Source organism: Castor canadensis, chromosome 3, assembly GCF_047511655.1.
Source record: "Castor canadensis chromosome 3, mCasCan1.hap1v2, whole genome shotgun sequence".
NCBI classification, from domain to species: Eukaryota; Metazoa; Chordata; class Mammalia; order Rodentia; family Castoridae; genus Castor; species Castor canadensis.
This window is the reverse complement of record NC_133388.1, coordinates 175,651,941-175,670,606: the sequence shown is the minus strand read 5'-3', so window position 1 is coordinate 175,670,606 and position 18,666 is coordinate 175,651,941. Positions and strand designations below refer to the sequence as shown.

General features: G+C 35.7%; 1 protein-coding gene across 1 annotated transcript in view; it reads left to right on the top strand.

Annotated features, from left to right (window-relative positions):
• Eif3h (eukaryotic translation initiation factor 3 subunit H) overlaps positions 1–16,840 on the top strand; it is an 85,315-nt gene extending 68,475 nt beyond the window's left edge. Inside the window, exons 3-8 of the mRNA XM_020166457.2 lie at positions 2,732–2,899; positions 4,452–4,551; positions 5,728–5,877; positions 11,683–11,803; positions 15,159–15,291; positions 16,562–16,840. Coding sequence (XP_020022046.1) covers positions 2,732–2,899; positions 4,452–4,551; positions 5,728–5,877; positions 11,683–11,803; positions 15,159–15,291; positions 16,562–16,659 — 770 coding nt within the window. The 3' untranslated portion in view covers positions 16,660–16,840. The remainder of the gene's footprint in view (positions 1–2,731; positions 2,900–4,451; positions 4,552–5,727; positions 5,878–11,682; positions 11,804–15,158; positions 15,292–16,561) is intronic.
• Positions 16,841–18,666: the final 1,826 nt, after the last annotated feature.

Here is an 18,666-nt window from a genome sequence, read left to right as displayed (position 1 = left end):
AAATAATAATGCATGTTGGAGGCCTGGCTTTAGCTAATAGTCAAATCATTGTTTATAATCAGCATATCCAGAAAACAAAGTGAAGCCTAGCATTTTGACGAGGCTGAGTTGTCCGGTGTCTTTGGAGATGAGAAAACCAAACAGCAGAGAAGGATCATTAACTGAACAGCATTTCCTCCCCACAGAGGAAATGTCAGCTGGCATGGAAACTTCCATCTCACATTCAAGTCTTTTCTTCTTTTCTACTATTCCAAGTTGGTAGGCTCTAACCTCCTCTTATAATGAAAGCTAAATTGCAAATTGACAGATAACAGATGTCTTACAGGTAATGAATTTTTAAAAAGTCCTGTAAAATCTTACTTGTACTGTCCATTGTTGGTAATCTCTCCCCATTTCTTCCCTTTCCCTTTCAAATAAATAGCAAATCTAGTTTCAGTTCCTGCTTTATTTAAAATATTGGGACTTTTCATTTCTGAGTTAAATTTGATTAAAGTTCATGAGTCAAATCAGTGCTTTTACTTGGATTTAGAAGAATCATGGAGCTGGGTACTGGTGGTTCATGCCTGAAATCCTAATTTGCTAGGCAGGATGAGATCTGCAGGATCGCAGTTCGAGGCCAGACGGGGCAAGTAGTTTTGCAAGACCCCCATTTCCAGAATAACCAGAGCAAAAAATGGACTGGAGGCATGGCTCAAGTGGTAGAGGGCCTGCTTTGCAAGCAAACCCCTGAGTTCAAACCCCAGGCCAACCCAAAAAATAAATAAAAAATAAAAGAATCATGGAATTTTAAAACAGAACATAGTAATGGTTGTATTCCATTTTCCAACTTAATTGGTTGCTATGAATCTTAAACTTAAAGGGAAAATCTTAAACTAAAGGGAGAGGGGAGTTTCTCTTATGCCAGAGAGATAAAATAATAAAGACAATTGATGTATTTTTTTTTTACTGCCTTAAGCAGTATTATGGATAATAATATAATATATAATAGATGACCAAAGTTGTGGTGTATTTATTTTATTTATTACAGTGTTAGTGATTGAACCCAAATTCTCACAAATGTGGGCAAGTGTTCTAGCACTAGGCTATACTATACCTTCAGCCTGGTTGTAATTTTTTTTTTTTTTCCCCAGTACTGAGGTTTGAACTTTATGCTTATGGGGCAGGGTGCTCTACTGCTTGAACCAAGCCTCTAGCCCAGTTGTGATATTTATAATAATGGTTTAGAATATAATACAGGTTTTAGTCTGTGTTTTCATATTGTACTTATAAATGTGTATAAACAGTGGTTTGTTATATAGTGTCTGGTGTATTAGTATTGCCTACTATAACCTATAACCTTTTAACAATAAATAACAAAAGAAATAATCCTAGCTAAATCAACATTACATTAACACTCTCCCTGTTTTTATGAGTGAATGAGCACACATTGTTTTCAAAACAGACTTGCTTTACTAATGTACATCCTCATCGTAGTACAGCTCCTACCACTGGTGGGATTTCGCCATGGGCTTAAAAATTGACCCTTACGTACAGCGGTAGAAGAACTTTGTTTGGGTCTTTTCTTTGACTTTTCTACATAGCAAAAGAAAACTCAAAAATGCTTCTTGAGTGGCTAGTGAGTTGATTGCCATCTTTCAGCCTGAGAAGTATAACCTTCCTTGGAATAAGCAGATTTAGAATTTCTCCACCTAGTAATGAGTATTGAAAGATAAGACTGTTCATCTAATGAAGGTTCTTTTATATTTTGTGATCTTGAATCTTGTTTAATTTGTAAAACCATAGCACTATAACCAAAAGAATGACAGACAATAGTTTTGTTAAAACCTGATTAAGAACACTGAAAATGAAATGGTGAGAGTCAGAGTTAAGCGATTCTGGTTACTCTTCATGGTTGTGTGTTCATTATGGGAGGAAGAGGTTGAGTGTTATGTTGACGCTCTTCTTCCTCTACTACAGATTTGTGATGCATTATTGGGCTATACTATTTTAATGTCATTTATTATATTGTCAACTTGACCTCTTTTTCTGGTAATACTGCTTTAAATTAATAAACACTATAGTCCTTAATTTGACAAAAGTGAAAGTCATTAAATCTTTTCACTCCATAATAGTAATTAAATTATAACTCTGTTGTAGTGAAAAAAAATAGTGTCCGTTACTTAACACAAAGGAACATACAGAGAAAATTCTTTCTTAAATTTAGCATATACAGCAGGGGGCACCAGATGAAGGCAAAAATGAATGCTTACTTTTTAAATCAGCTGTAGCTTGTTTCCTGTTCATATATAAGTAATGTGGCAGTTGATTGTTTCCCCTTAGTTTTCTTGATGGTTTTAACTTCTGAGTTCTAAAAGCTATGTTGGAGATTGATAACTCTTCTCACTTATTAATCCAGTTGAAACTTCTTACAACTAACCAGTTTATTAATCACTCAAACTTTTCCTTAACATATAATATTTTTAGAGTTTTTAAAAAAGAGTTAAACCACATTTAATAATTCTTTGTTTAGAACAGTACATTAATACTATGTTTTGAGTACCTTTCCTATAAAATGTTTTTTCACTAATGATTTGAGAACTTATTCTCCATATGTTAACTGAGTGATTTTAAACCTGCAAACCTGTTCTTTAAAGCTATTAGTCATATAGAAATTTGTAAGCAAAAAGGCTTATTTTAGTGTTGGTGGCGTTTCTAAATAGCCTTTTCTGTTATTCTCCTCTCTGTCATCTAGTCCAATATCAGATGGAAATGATGAGGAGCCTTCGCCATGTAAACATTGATCATCTCCACGTGGGCTGGTACCAGTCCACGTACTATGGCTCCTTCGTCACTCGAGCACTTCTGGATTCTCAGTTCAGTTACCAACATGCTATTGAAGAATCTGTCGTTCTCATTTACGGTTAGTAAGAGGTTCTTTTATTATTCTTCTCTTCCCTTAATATTATTATTACTATTTTTGCTTTCTGTCTTTTTTTGCCTCTAAGAGCCTGGCAGTCCTTTTCAAGTAAATACCAACCCTGTTCCTGCAGCAGCCTCAGCAGCAGCTAAGTCTAGACAGGGTTTCCTTCTTTCTGTTTATTTTTCTTGCTATCAGAGCCCTGATGTGTACATTTTGGAATGCTGGAGTAGCTGCTTCATTTTTATTCCTCCATCTTCTCCCTCCACCCCCTCCCCCTCCCCCGCCTCCAATTGAAGGGGCTGGTGGAACTAGACCAGATGTCTAACAAACCCCGATTGCTGGAGTGTCTGGCTCTGTACGTGACTGACCAATCATAACACAGCGTGCCAAGTTTTTTGTTTTTATTTTATACCTCTGACAGCAGCGTACAAAACCTGGACTGTTTCTTAGCACAAAGATTTTTTTCTTTTCGGCCTATTTAATGGTGTTTCCTCAAGCTCTCCAGACCAGATGTTCTGTGCTGTATCAGAACTGTAGGCAATTTAACAGCTTTATAGCTTTCCCCCTCCCCAAACACTCACAGTTTGCCATATCTGGCAGACTTGCATATAGTTTCCAGCTGAGAAGTAAATGTAACGTCCTGAGTATCTGTCAGAAAAAATACTAATGAATACGATCAATCTTATGAGCTGCCCCAAAATTGTTTCAGTATGTTAACAATTGGATTACAGTAAAGAACAAGTTGTTAAAGTATACTTATATTGGCTGGAAACATTGCATCATCAGACCTTGATGAATTTTCCACTTGTTTCAATCTATTTTGGTTTTCATTTTATCACCTATTGCTAAAAGTTTCACTGTGTTAAGTTTCAGACAACATGAATGTTAACACAGGTTTTAGGCGAATATTGGCATGCCAGAGCCGTTATCATGCAGCAAGTGCTAAGCTCCCTTACTCATGGAGTGTTTAAGCAGTTAGTTTTGACAGAAATTGTTTCTCTAAAACTAAAAAGACACTTGTGTGATAGCACTTTGACTCAGTGGTTATGTTTTTACAATCTGCTTTAATTAAGAAATGTGTACTCTGATAGGATGGATAATTTTTGTTTGCTGGGCTATTCATTTTTAAATTAGTTGAATGAAAAAAAATATACAAGTTCATGCAGTGGTTTTTTTTTTTTTTTCATGCTTAATGTTCATCAACATTTTACTCCTAATGGTGCACAATGTGTAGAATGTATGTTATATTTAATTTGCAACAAGTTTTAGCTGAGGACTGATTTGAAAATGTCCTAACTATATTTTGATTCTTTTGTTCTTTTAGAGAGGAAGTTATTTTGCCTCTCATAAGTAAGATAGGGGAATTTCTTTTATTTTTACTATCATTTGCAAAGAATGGCTTGAATCGCTTGAAGGTGCATTCTGATTATTTATTTTGATCTTCATTTTGCAAAGATTGTGTGATGAGTAACTATGTGCCTAGTACCAGTGTTCTTTGAGCACTGGTGGTGACAAAATTCTTAGTTATTTCTTTCTCTTTTATTTCTTTAAGATCCCATAAAAACTGCCCAAGGGTCTCTCTCGCTGAAGGCATACAGATTGACTCCCAAACTGATGGAAGTTTGTAAAGAGAAGGATTTTTCCCCTGAAGCGTAAGTGTTTGGGGGCCCATGAGGCATACAGTAAAGGAATGGATATTTTTCTTTTAAGATTTCAGCTTGCCACATTTATTGAATCCTTGGTTGTTCAATGGTAACACTTTCGCCATGTGGCCTGCATGCCAAGTGCCACTTGATTTCTCCCTTTCCATGTTTAAGTTATTCTTTTTGGAAAGTCTCATCTGTTGTGAGAGTAGGAATTAATTACCTACCATGTTTGAAGAAATAAATGATGGAATAAAGGGAGAGAGAGGAGTGGTTAGCAGCTGTCAGACTGTAAGCTGTGTCAGATCGCTGTGAACTGCATGTCTTGTTTTCTGAACTCCTGTTTCATGAGGGGATGGGACAGATAGGAACATATTAAGAAGTCAGTAAATGTGGCTTCTTAGAAATTTTATGAGTGACACATACACCTAGAATTAACTGATATAGTGACTTTGTGATCCTACTTAATGGTATTTGGATATTTACATTTTAAAAATCTTGTTAAATATTTAGAATTTTTATTTCCTGTTAATTGTGAAACATTTTATATATATGAAAACAAAGTTGCAGCTTTGACTTTATGTAGGATAATTTATCTCTAGTTTGCTATTTTGCTTCTAAAAACTTAGAGTGTGTGAATTTTAAAAAAGAAACACTGATGAACAGTTCCTGACTATGCAATTAGAATTGAACTAGGTAGTGCTCTTACTGTGTTGTGAACTGCTGTATGTGGATCTCCTGTGCCTGTTCTACTGGTGATTAATCTTTTTAGTTCGGCATACTTTAAAAATGAACTTTCCAAGTAATATTGAGTATTTCTCTTTTCTAGCTATTTGTTTTAAATGTTTCTGGTATAGATTGTGTTGTGTGACTTACTGTGACATTTACATTTTGATATCAGTGAAATTTCAAGGATACCTGATTACAAATAATGAATTGTTTGTTTTGCCAACAACCTTATTTTCTGGGCTTATTGCTCAGCTTCAGATCATTTTTAGAGTTACTCAAATCACTAGGTTATTTTTGACTCTGTAAAACTCTACTGAGTCTCTCCCTTCTCCTCTCAAGTGTACTAATGAAACAAATGTCCTGGAGAGGGCCTATAATTAAGTAAAATGTATGAAATACTCCATTTAACACTCACTTTTGACCAGCAGACTAAAGTATTTTTAATACGCTTCGCAGACTGAAAAAGGCAAATATCACCTTTGAGCACATGTTTGAAGAAGTGCCTATTGTAATTAAAAATTCACATCTGATCAATGTCCTAATGTGGGAGCTTGAGAAGAAGTCAGCTGTAGCTGATAAACATGAATTGCTCAGTCTTGCTAGCAGGTAAGTGGCCCTACCTAATGAAAGTAAGTTTTTGCAGAAGATTCTTTTACATAGACTTTCCCTGTGAAACAAATTACTTAACATTTTGAGAGAAAGATTTTAAGATATATGTAACAACATGCAGTGTTTGTAAGGCTCTATTAAGATCCCAGGAAAACTACCAGACTGATAAAAGTGAAGCAAACATACTAAATACTAACTGCAGTTTACAAGAACCCACTGCTGCCTTCTTTGTTGTATCATTTGTACCTGGTTGTGGTAAATGCTCATGGAGATGGATTTTTTTTATTTGACTCAGCTTTGTTGTCTGTCCACTGTGCTCCAAGGGTTATGGTACTATGTCTAGATATATAATAATGCTTAGGAGAAGAACAGAAATACTCCTTTTTACTTGTTCAAATGCAGGTGATCAGTAGTTAGTTTTTTTTCAAGCCTAACATTGGTTTTTGCTGTCTTTGACAGTGGTGATGTGATTTCCTCCAGTGTGACTCCTTTAGCTGTGTAGTTGTTAAAATATTTATTATCATGCTAAAACACTGAGTGGGGTGTTCCAAGCAGATTGTTTACTTATAAAAGTAGTGTGTATATCCATACCTCATTTCTTTCTTTTTTTAACCTTCTACCAGAATTGGGTATTGAACCCAGGGCTAGGCAAGCACTCTAACCACTGGCTACTGTCCTAGTCTATTAGCAGAAATGTAGGTACAGTCACATACATAGCTTCTCTTAAATGCCCTTTAACCTTACTTTAGGGATTATTTGTTTGTGGTGAGAGGAGACTAGCAGCAGGCCTACAATGTAAAATTAAGTTGATGGAATAGGTAATCAGTATGTTTGTTGTCTGAAAGAAACAACATGTGTTTTCTTAAGCAACCATTTTGGAGCTGAAGTTCTGTTATTTATCACATTTCTGATCACCCTACCTAAAAGTCTATAATAACAAGAACATACATTATACAAGTGAGATGAACCAAGAAGGTCCAGAAGACCACAGTATTCTTTGCTCTGGCATGAGTAGGCTGTGCCTGAAATGCCACTTTCCATGGCATTAATCCATCACAAAGGCCACTAGAAAGACCTGACCAGGCAGTGAGATGAAAACAGAGTGGTGCTAAACGATGCAGCAAGTTGCAAGGCTTATTTGGCACCAAACATACATTCATAGTAGTCCTGAAATTTGTCTGTTTTAGAAGGTTATATTTTTCCTTGTTGCTTTTATAAACACACTGGGCACACCTGTATTTAAAGCATTGAGTCAAGAACCATTTTCAGGATACAATGTTACAATTTGATGTATTAAGTCTATAGTTACATAATAATTTTGAACTTCCTACCCAAAAGCTTTGCTTGTATAATTCATGTCCTCATCTTTTCCTGGCTTCTTCTGTTGAGCATACAAAACAGATATAGCCCTTATGGAGATTTCACATCACCAACTAGTTACTCTGTAATGTCTGTTTGTCCAAAGCAGCAGTTGTAGAAAATGTTCCCAGTTTGCCATAGCAACAGAGACCTAGAAAAATACTACAGCTTTGTCTTCTGTATTTTTATGTGAAATAGGAAGTCTCTTCCTTTTGCTTTTCTTGTGAAACTATTTGAAGTTGGCAAATTAGTCTTACATTTGGGAGGGAAAAAACAAAACAAAACACGAAGCAACCTTGAAGCAGTGCTTGTAGTTGTAGACTATTACTTTGAGCCAAACTGATAGTGCTATTTTAAAAGACCAATATATACCTTTAATAAATTTTAGTTTTTAATTTCTAACATTAGTTAGCATGATGGTGGTAATCAGGCCAATTGCCATGAAATTTCTTTTTATAGGAAACCTCATTAGAAATCTTGTTATGCAACTCTAAACATTTTCTTGATCTTCGTTTACAACCCATATTGTGGATACCAGTTCTTTGATTTACCTGAGGGATTTGTTCTATGCTATGAATAAAACATAACTATACTTTCTTTCATTTAAAAGAATCCTAATTTTTATTGTAATTTTAGTAGATAAAGGTACTAGTATAGTTATTGCTAACAGCCTTTATAATTTAAAAAAAATGTGCAACACATGAAAATCAATTCTGTTTTTATTTACTCTTTAAAAAAAAAAAAAAAGGAAGCCAAGAGTAAGCATACTGCATTGAGGATAGTAAACATAAATTGATCCTGTAGCCACAGCAGACTTAGCACTCCTGGTGTCTTGGTTCACATCTGTTTAAGTTATCTGTTTTCAGTTCTTTGTTTCCTTGGCCAAAAAAGGAAAGGCTATTTTATTGAAACTCGTAACAGTAACTCCATTTCAGTATGCTAGTTGAACTGGTACTGAAAAAAACCCCACAGAATTGCTCTTGATAATGGATCTGATTTTTCTGTGTGTTATCTGTGAAATAGTTGTGTATTGTTAATTCCTAGTCCCTTCAGGGCCTATACTCTGCATCTTTTTGAGTGTTTCTGATTGGCGCTATCTCTGAAGAGCATTATTGCAATGTAAGTGTTATGAAATCTTAATTTAAAAAACACATATTTGTGCTTATGGAAGTGTTCTTTCACCATGCTTGCAGCTCATAGTATTAATACTATAGATTAAAGGCATGTTTGGTGAAAAGGGGAGTCTTATTTTAGTATTACTTTTTTTGTTGCTACAGTCATTGTAGTCATTCTCCAAGATTTAAAGTCTGGTTACAAATAATAAATTTTTTTCTGCATTATGGCCATACCTCCTCTTTGTTTTTCTCCAATGTGGCTGCTCTTTGCAATCACCTTCCAGCCATAGGAGCTTTCCCTTTCGCTGATTTCCTTTTTCACATAATGACATAAATGACTTATTTAATAGCTAATCATGTAGCTAATGGCATTTCTTACACTTAATTCACTCTTTCAGCCTCAACTCTTTCACTGGTGAAAATAAAAGTATCATTTCTCTGAGACCAGTCCTACCCTGTCCTGCTGTCCTGACTTCCTGGGACCTCACTCAGTTGATCTGTCTTCCACTTCCTCAGATTTTCAGAGTTTTTTCTTTTTTTTTTTTTTTTCCTTTTTTTTTTTTTTTGCAGTACTGGAGTTTGAACTCAGAGCCTACACTTGAGAAATATTTGCCCCGGCTGGCTTAAAACTGCAATCCTTCTGGTCTCTGCCTCCTGACTAGGTAGGATTAGAGGCATGAGACACCAGTGCTCAGCTGAGTTGTTCTTTATTAGTTCTTTTTTTGTTTTCTTTGTTGACTTGTTCCCTCCCCACCTTTTTTTTTTTTTTTCAAAGAATATTTGGCTCTTCATACAAGTTGAAAGAATAATACAACTAGCACCCACTCACAAACCTTTTGCTTAGATCTTACGAACTGTATATCTGATCAAATTTGTGCCCATTCTCTGTCTATATACCTATAGTATATAGTATACTAAAGTATAGTATAAACCTATACTTTTTTCTGAACCATTTGAAAATAAATGAGTTTTAATCCCTAAATACTTTAGCACATAGCTCCTGAAAATAAGGACATTTGAACTAGAGAGTTTCCTTCATCTTTTAAGACAGGAGAAGGATGTTCTGGTAATGAGAATATGACTGCTATTTCAATTCATCAGTAAAAAAATAGAAGACGTATATGGCAATGTATATGACTTAAGCCTAAATATATGAGTTAGTCCATTCATAATTCTAGAGCATATATGCTATTTGCTTAATACAGAAATTATGGCACCAGGTGCGTTTTTCCTAGTTTTTTATATCACTTTATCATATTAGTTTAGAATAAAAACATATAATTAAAATAGTAATGTTCTCATTTGCTAATTACTTTTTTGATAGTTCAACCTTGGTGTATTTATTTCCAATAAAATTTATTTTTAAAGTTAAAAAAAAAATTTACAGAAAAAGCCCTCTGACCTCATGCTATTATTACCCAGCTTTTGCCTTCTGCTACATTTTTTTCTTTGGTTTTATAACTAAATTTAACAGAATTTTATGTCACTTTTTGTATTTCCTCATTACCCACTTAGGCCCCATACTGCAGTGTTGCATCCATTGTATGTTGTTAGAGGTTCATTGGAATTAAAAAGACTTCTTTTCATCCCATCACTGGGATGGTGAGACTCATTAGCATCTAATACCATCCATAACCCCTTCTTGGAGTCTTTCTTTGGAGTCTGTGAAACTGCATCTCATATGGGTTACTTCTCAGTTTCCATAGTGAGCTCTCTTTTGTTTAGTCCAAAATGTCAGTATTTGTCAGGGTTTGTTTTCCTCCATGTACATTCCTAGGGTGATTTCATCTTATTTCCATGACTCTTTCTACCTTAGGCCAAGGCCTCCTATTTCTCTTCCAGGTTATTTTCACAGTCCCTAATTTCCTGCTTTTTATCTTTTCGCTCCCAAAAGTGTAGTGATCTTGCTAAATGAAAGTTGGATGCTCAGATTACTCCTTTGCTTAATCTTTGGCTGGTTCCCATTTGTCATAGAATACAGACTCATAGTCCAAGATTCCAGGAACCTTTACACTACAATTGCCTCTTCAGCTTCCTAAATCCTTTTTCCCAGTTTTGTACTTCTGTACTTCTGGTCTGCTGAATTTTTGGCAGTTGTTTAAATGCATCATTTTTTTTTTCTTTTTTGTTTTGCAGTAATGGAGTTTGAACTCATGGCCTCAGGCTTGCTAGGCAGATGCTCTACTACTTGAGCCACTCTACCAGCTCCACATTTTTCATAGTAGGGTGTCTGAGCTTACTGCTAATGCCGATTTTCTGTAGTATACCTTTCTGCCTTCCCTGACTGGCTATTGTGAGCTCTGTTTTAAAACCTCAAAATTTAGCTGTCAGATAATCTGGAAACGTTTCACCTGATTCTACCAAACTATCCTTTATATGCTTGTTTTGTATCTGTCTTACAGCACTACCTCCACTCTTTTGGGTTTATCTCTTTACTTTCTTCTCTTGATACTGGAGTGTGTTAACTGCAGCAATGTCTTATACAATTTAATCCTTAGTATCTAGCAGAGTGATGGGCAAAGTAATTACATCCTCGATGCGTATTTGAAAGAATGAATATGAGATTCAGTATTGTTAAATTTAATTCCAAAGTTATTTGGGAAGTAATGTGACTAATCAGTGGATCTAGCTACTGGAAAAAAAAAATTGTTTTAAATCCTTATCTTGTACCATATGCCCAAACATTTGAGTCTGAGTGGATTAAAATCAAACTATTAAGAAATTAGCAGAAGCAAATACTTACCTAGTTTTACAGAAGAGGAAATAGTTTTAAATTTAAAGTGATTGAAAAAGTGCAATGCAATAAGATAAATACGAAATAAAATCTAATATTAAAGAAGTACTGGATTAGTCTTAGACAGGTGAAGTTACTGGGCCACAGTAATCTAGTTACCACCAAACAGTGATTAAAAGGTAAATATATTCATACACATACACAGAGTTCTGTGCTCTTTCCACTATTTAAGAAAGAACTGAGGCAAATTAGGGGTAGGGTTGTAAAGTACTGAATTTAAATTAAAACTTTTTATAAAATGTGTATTACGAATATCTCACTGGATGTATTTAATAATTCCTGTGTAACACACTTAATGCTCTCACAATAAGAAACTGAACTGTTTCCGACACCCCTGAGATAACAGTGATGAGTTTGGCATAGAAAGTTTTATACCGAGATAAACTCAGAGTCTTTACCCTTGTTTTTATGCATACGTGTGTTCTTGTTCTATTAGCAAAAGGCAAATCAAATTAATATCTCAGAATTGTTTAGAGCAGCAGCAAGGCCATAGCATAAAGAATGACATGTCAGTGTATTTACTTTACATTTCAGCAATCATTTGGGGAAGAATCTACAGTTGCTGATGGACAGAGTGGACGAAATGAGCCAAGACATAGTCAAATACAACACATACATGCGCAATACTAGTAAACAACAGCAGCAAAAACATCAGGTTTGTATTATGGAAAAATCCAGCATACATTTAGTCAGTCATTCATGGTGGCTTCAAGAATTGTCTTCAAGATGTTGTAAATTATTTGTGATAAAGCATTGGCTGTTAGCTGATAACTCATTTAAAAGATTATTCTCTTTATATAGTATATTTCCATTATTTACATATTATACTTAAAAATACCTGTCTCAAAGAGAGCTGGTCTATTAAGCTCAGAGTATAATGTCACAGTTATGCAAATAAGAGATACATTTATTGAGCAAATCAGAGGCAAAGAGGTTCCAGAGTGTCACAGCTCATTTCTTTACTAACTATAATTGGTTTGGTAGTGGCTCATTATAGCATAGTTAGCAAATCTTCAGTTCATTTAAAAAACTGAGCAATTGTGATTAAGAGCAAGCAATTTTGATAGGAAATAATAGGCCAACTGCTGTGAAGTAGATAGTATAATGTAGACAAAAACTGTAGAATCACCTGAATATTCTTATATACACATACATACTGCTATGTGCCCAGTTAACCTTTTCTTTATTAGTGTTGCCTGAAGGCTACATGGTTTTCATACTTTATGGAATAGTGTTTTTGACTGTATTGCTGTAAAATGGTCTTAGTATTTAATTCATAGATAAGTTGCTTTCAGAATGTTTCTTTCCTATGAAAATAGTGCTTATATGTGAGTACTCTGCATTTATTAAAAACAGGGTTGTTGGGTTGGGCATGGTGGCTCATGCCTATAATTCCAGCTACTCAGGAGGGAGAGATGGGAATATTGTGATTTGAGACTAGCCTGGGCCACAGGTTAGTGAGACCCTATTTCAAAAACGCCATACACATCTGTAGCCTCAGCTATGCAGGAGACCTTGGTAGGAGGATCTGGTCTAAGACCAGCCCCAGGCAAGAGCATGAGATCTTACCTGAAAAATAAAGTAAAATGGGCTTGAGATTAGGCTCAAGTGGCAGAGCCTTTGAGTTTAATCTTCATTAAACTTCATACTGCCGAATGAATGAACGAAATATATACCGGGTGTTGTTAAATGTAGAATTCTAAGCACAACTAAGTGATTCTGGAAACATTCTATTTTTAAAAATTTAAATATCATTTTGTATCTATACTTAATGAAATTTAAATGTGCTGTTTTTGCCACAGTTGAATTGAGAAAACGTGTAAATCTTTATCTTTTTGATGGCACTGGGGTTTGAACTCAGCCTCACACTTGCTAGGCAGGTGCTCTTGTATCTTTTTAACTGAACATAATTATAGTTACAAGTTCCTGATAAACTGATGGGAAAGGGAACCCCAGCTGGATTTCATTCTCTTGCTGGATTTTCCTGTAGGTAAAGGACTCAAGTAGGATAGCAAATTGAATATCCATCTTCTGTCAGTTAATTCTGGAAATCAATTGTCACAGTTTTAATGTGCTAATTTTTTGCATTTGATGTGTATTCATACCAGTACCATTCATAACCCTATTTAGGTTTGTCTTACTTTCCCTCTCATACCCCATAATGAGTAAAGGAATCTTTGCAAAATAAGTTACCCCTTTAAAAAAAATTTTTACAGGCAATTAATTTAACACTTTATTACAAAATAGATATTTTGTTAGACAGTTTTTCCCAGCTTTAGGTAATATAAGTGATTGGGATATTTTAATACAAGTATGCAAAGGTTTAATGTTCACATGATTAGATTTATTAAATACATATTTCACTTACGTTTATACATTACTGTTGGTTTATGGAAACATAACCCATGAGAAATTGAGCATCTGTATTTATGGAGAAGTGTCCAGTATGTTGTAGGAAATATTTGAGTGTTTTGCATTGTAAATAAGAAAGGCCAAAGTAGGTCCAAATGACTGGAGTTGGGCTTACACTCACACAGAGTGCATCTCGAAGAGTGTGCAGTGCTCCTTAGTGACTAGGATGGATAAGCACAAAGACACGCAGTAAATATATCTAAAACTGGCAAAACACAGTACATTCTAAATCATAAAGATCGCTATTGTGACTGACTTGCACTTCTCCAGAATTAGTCTTCCCTATATTCCATTATTCCAGTCTTCCAGGTAAGAACTATTATGATGACACAGATGAAATTGCAGTCACCCATTCAGTGCATCCAACATCTGGGGACACCTCTAACTACATTGAATTGGGATTGGTCCACTCACAAGAAACACTAGTTCTCCCCAAATTTTTCTGGAGAATGCTTTAGCTAATGAACCGCATTGTTTATGGTTTTGAGACACGTTTTCTAGCACAGTTTACCCTTGGTCTCTGGCAGGTGGGCACTCACACCCACCATGATATATCTGTTATCACAGTGAGTGAAGTATAAAGTATAATCAAAATGCATGAAAAGTAAGTTTTAAATGAGGGGGAAGAAAAAAACACTTTTAGTTAGATGCACATGATAATAGTGACTCTTGGAATGAAAGGATAAACTTAGAAAACATAAATTAGATCTAATTTATGATTATGAGATAAAAATGCTAATACTTTTTTTACCTTACAAGTTATTTAAAACCAGTTAAAACTGTGAAAGATATGTATAGAAGTCTAATGAGAGTTCCTTTCTTTAGGAGAAAGCTGTCATTGCTCTTGGTTACATAAGAATCCAAGGACTTTATATAGCTCACTTTCATTTCTCATTGCTTGGCATTTTAAAAGGATGCACATGGGATGTTATTTTCACTGCTGTTGTGAGCCGTCCACAGCTATTAGCTCTTAATTGTCATCGACACGTAAGGCATAATCTATGTATTTATGGATATCCTGACCTTCTCCTCAGAGACTCATAGGAATCCAGAGTTTGATAGTATTTGAAGCACTATCTGAACTATTATTTATTCTTAGCTAAGGAGCTGTGGCACAGATGAATAATAACAATAGTGAAAATAGCAACAGTAACATTGGTTTCACTGTTATTTCAGGTGAGGAGAGATAACATTGAAACAATGTCCTGGAATGGTAGTTCATTACTTACATTTGGAGTTCGGATGACTCATTGACTCCATTGTCAGATGCTAAAATTATTCCCTTTCATTCCCTAATCATGAGCCCTTTAAGCTCCCTTTTACTTCCAGAACCTTGTTGTATTTCCTGAGTTACAGACTCTTGGAGCATGAAGTGACAGTAGAGTTTACAAAAAATAAATAAATAAAATAAGGGGGCGGGGGGATTTTCTTCTTCTGCTGTACTTAGCTTCTTGGAAGAAAGTTACCAAATACTGCCATTTATACAACAAAGTTTGGAATTCAGAACCATGGGGTTTTGCTGGGAGAGAAGACATTTCATTATCTCCTGGGACCGAAAAAACAAAAAAACTCACAAATCACTTTTCCCTTGAGTTTAGTATCAGCAGCGTCGCCAGCAGGAGAATATGCAGCGCCAGAGTAGGGGAGAGCCCCCGCTCCCCGAGGAAGACCTGTCCAAACTCTTCAAGCCTCCCCAGGCCCCTGCCAGGATGGATTCATTGCTCATTGCAGGTATTGTTAGCCTTAGGACAATGCTGGTTCTAATAGCAAAAAAGGCCATAAAACCTAGTGTGTTTCAAGGGATCAAAGGTTGAATTTGAATCTAGCACCTATACTTCTGAAATGGACGAATTTGTAAGCCTGTTATTTCTTAGATATTGCAGTGCTCCATTTGATGTGTATGTGAACATTTCTGAGATGACATTATAAGCTTCCTAAAATGGAAATGAAATGGTTTTATTTGAGTTATCTTGCAAGAAAATGTTTAGTTTTATAATGCAGAGGATCATGTAGTTCAAGCCCCCTTTCATCTTCTGCCTTAACACTGTACACTGGTTACTTGAATTGACATTTCTGACTTGAAGAAAATATTGTCCTTATTTTGACAATGATTACGTGAATGTAATTCTGGATGAACTTTCCCTGTAGGCACTGAGCATTTGACGCCACCTTGAAGTGGTGGAATCCTTATGTTCCTAGGGGTTGATATATCTTACCTCTGTAGAAATATCGTTAAACTTTTCATTCAGCCAGTTGTCTGTGAAAATCTTACACAAAAAAACCTAGTCTTCCACAGATTTTTAATTTTTTTTGAATGAGTGAAAAATCCACATTTTATAAATTTTTTAGTCTGCATAAAAATTAAATTTGGGAAATCAAGAGATCATTCCTTCCTTAAGGACGAGTTCAGATAGGTTGAGTGCTATCCTTTCAAGAAATGTGTAGCTGCTGCATTGAATTAGATTGTTGGTTTTATGACATAGAAAGCTACCAGGAGGCCTTTAAGAGGATTCTGCTGTTCAGTTTGGCCCAGGGGAAGGGCCCTTAAAAACATTCCCAGAGTTCAGAACGAAAACTTCTGTGCCTGGTAACATCTGGATCAGGTGGGTCTGGCTGGTGTGTAGTTCTGTGATTTTATTTTGTTAATATCTCCTTTCTGCTTGCTGAGGCGAACCAGTGCTATTTTCTCAGTTATCTTAGTACACTATTGAACTGATCTGCATTATCAGTACTTTTTGATTGACAGCTAAAAACTTATGGTTAAAACCTTGTTTTGAAGTGTAGTTTTTCTTCGTTCTCCATGTAATCAAGACTGGAAATTTTCAGATGAAATTCTATATTTTGTTATTCCTTATGGAAAAATATGATTTTTTTTTATAAATTCTTGATTCCAAAAAATATGCTGGTGATTTCAGTATTGTACACAGTTTCTTGTTTGACTAGCATTCTTGCTCATTTTATTATTTGTAAAACATCATCAATCTCTTTCGCAAATACACAGGCCAGATTAACACTTACTGCCAGAACATCAAGGAGTTCACTGCCCAAAATTTAGGCAAACTCTTCATGGCCCAGGCTCTTCAAGAATATAACAACTAAGAAAAAAAAGTTTCCAGAAATGAAATTAACGTGGACTCTTAAGATTGCACCAGAGCAACTCTTGGAAGAAATACGTTCACATTTTGAAAAAGCACAGAAGGTTTCTTTCATGTAATTGCTGTCTTTGGCTGAATGTCTTTCTAGCCAATAATAAAATAAAACAAAATCTTGACTGTTTTCATTTGGTTTTACATGCGTTTATTTTGTTTGTACGTGCTTACTTCCAAAAGATAAAACAAATCTTCACCAAAAGCTTCCCAGGCTCTGACCTATAACTTCCACCACTGTTCCTTCTCAGGTACCATTTTTCAGCCATAAGGTCCAGGGCTGTGAATTCCAACTCCCACCAGAAGGCTGTGGCACCTAACTGTTATTTTATGCTTCATGTACTTGCCCAACACCTCTTGTCTCCAGGTCTGGTATCTTTTTACTGAAGGACTATTTTATATGAAAATGAAACTCATTTTGTATGTATTTTATTTAGGACTCCATATTTATCTTTCTATATCATGAAATGTAGTTCTGCTGGTGGTGAGTATTGTGGAAAGGAGAAATTGAGAGAAATAATATGTTGGAAAAATATATTTTATGATTTTATGCTTCACTGTTTATTGAACATGCTTCATTTGTGTAACACTAGAATTAGTGAGGTGAACTACAAGTGGGGTTAGCCATCTGTGAGACTCTTGAAAAAGGGGACGAACAGACGGGCAGGAGAGTTCAGGAATTCATATTTTTCACATTGCCAGGATCAGGCAGCGGGATTGAAACAGGTTAACTTCCTGTTGCTCATTTCCTTACCAGATGAGAGGAGAAGTGTGGACAGGTACATTACACCATGGCTCTGAGTGAGAAGTTCCCTGGCATGCTGGAGAGTGGTGCATGTGTGCATGATGAGGAGTATACTCCAGGCAGCCTATCCACGGTGTCCAGTTATTGGTTGAGTTTTGCTTTAAAAAGCTTAAGTGGGACAGGAGTGTGGTTCATGTCTATAGTTCCAGCTACTCAAAAGGCAAAGATTAAGAGAATCTTCTCTTCCCCTTCCTCCCATTCCCCCTCCCCCAAATGTGGGAGAGCCCATCTCAGTTAATAAACCAGGAGTAGTGCTGCATATCTATAATTCCAGCTATGCAGGAGGCATGGGAAGAACAATCATGGTCCAGGCTAGCCAGGGCAAAAACACTATACCCTATCCAAACAAATATAGCAAAATATGGGCCTGGGGCATGGCTCCAGTGGTAGAGTGCCTGCCCTACCAACCGTGAGGCCTTGAGTAAACCCCAGTACTACCAAAGATTTTTAAAAATAAGAAGACTTAAGACCGAAAACATTCTAGAGTCCTAGTACTTACATATGTAATTATTTGGTATGGATTCCTAGAAGTGGGCCTACTGGTCAAGTGGCATGTAAATTTTAAGGGCTTAACCTATATTGCTAGTTGTTTTCAAGAATGGTTCTGGGGATGCAGCCTAGAGATAAAGCACTCTCCTTGCATGTGCGAGACCCCTGCAAAAGAGCAAAAAGAAAGGTTCTGCTGATTTGCACTGTCGCCCATGGTGATTCTTGAGTCAACATATATTTGAGGGTGACTATTAGAGAAGTTATACTGATTAGCAAGCTTAGTGGACTGTGTTCATTTCTCTGCATTCTAATTGTCGAGATTTGGGAGTTTTTTTTTTTTTTTTCAGATTTAAACAATCACCCTCGAAGTATCAAAGAGCAAAATAAAAGGAAGGGAAATCTGTTCAAACATAACCTTAATTACTGTTTTTCTCATGGTGTGAGATATTTAATAGAATTGATTCAATTAGTGGGTTTTTTTTAAAGGTGTGATTCTTTTTATAATACCTTGTGATTGTTTAGATTCCTGTAGTTACTTGAGTACACACTTAATGGATGATTTCAGTAGTTTCGATTTACGTACTGTTGTGGGAAGAGGTGTTTAGGAAAATAAGTTGATGAAAATGAAATTGCCACAGTATGTAGTGTTAAGCAATAACTTCTGTT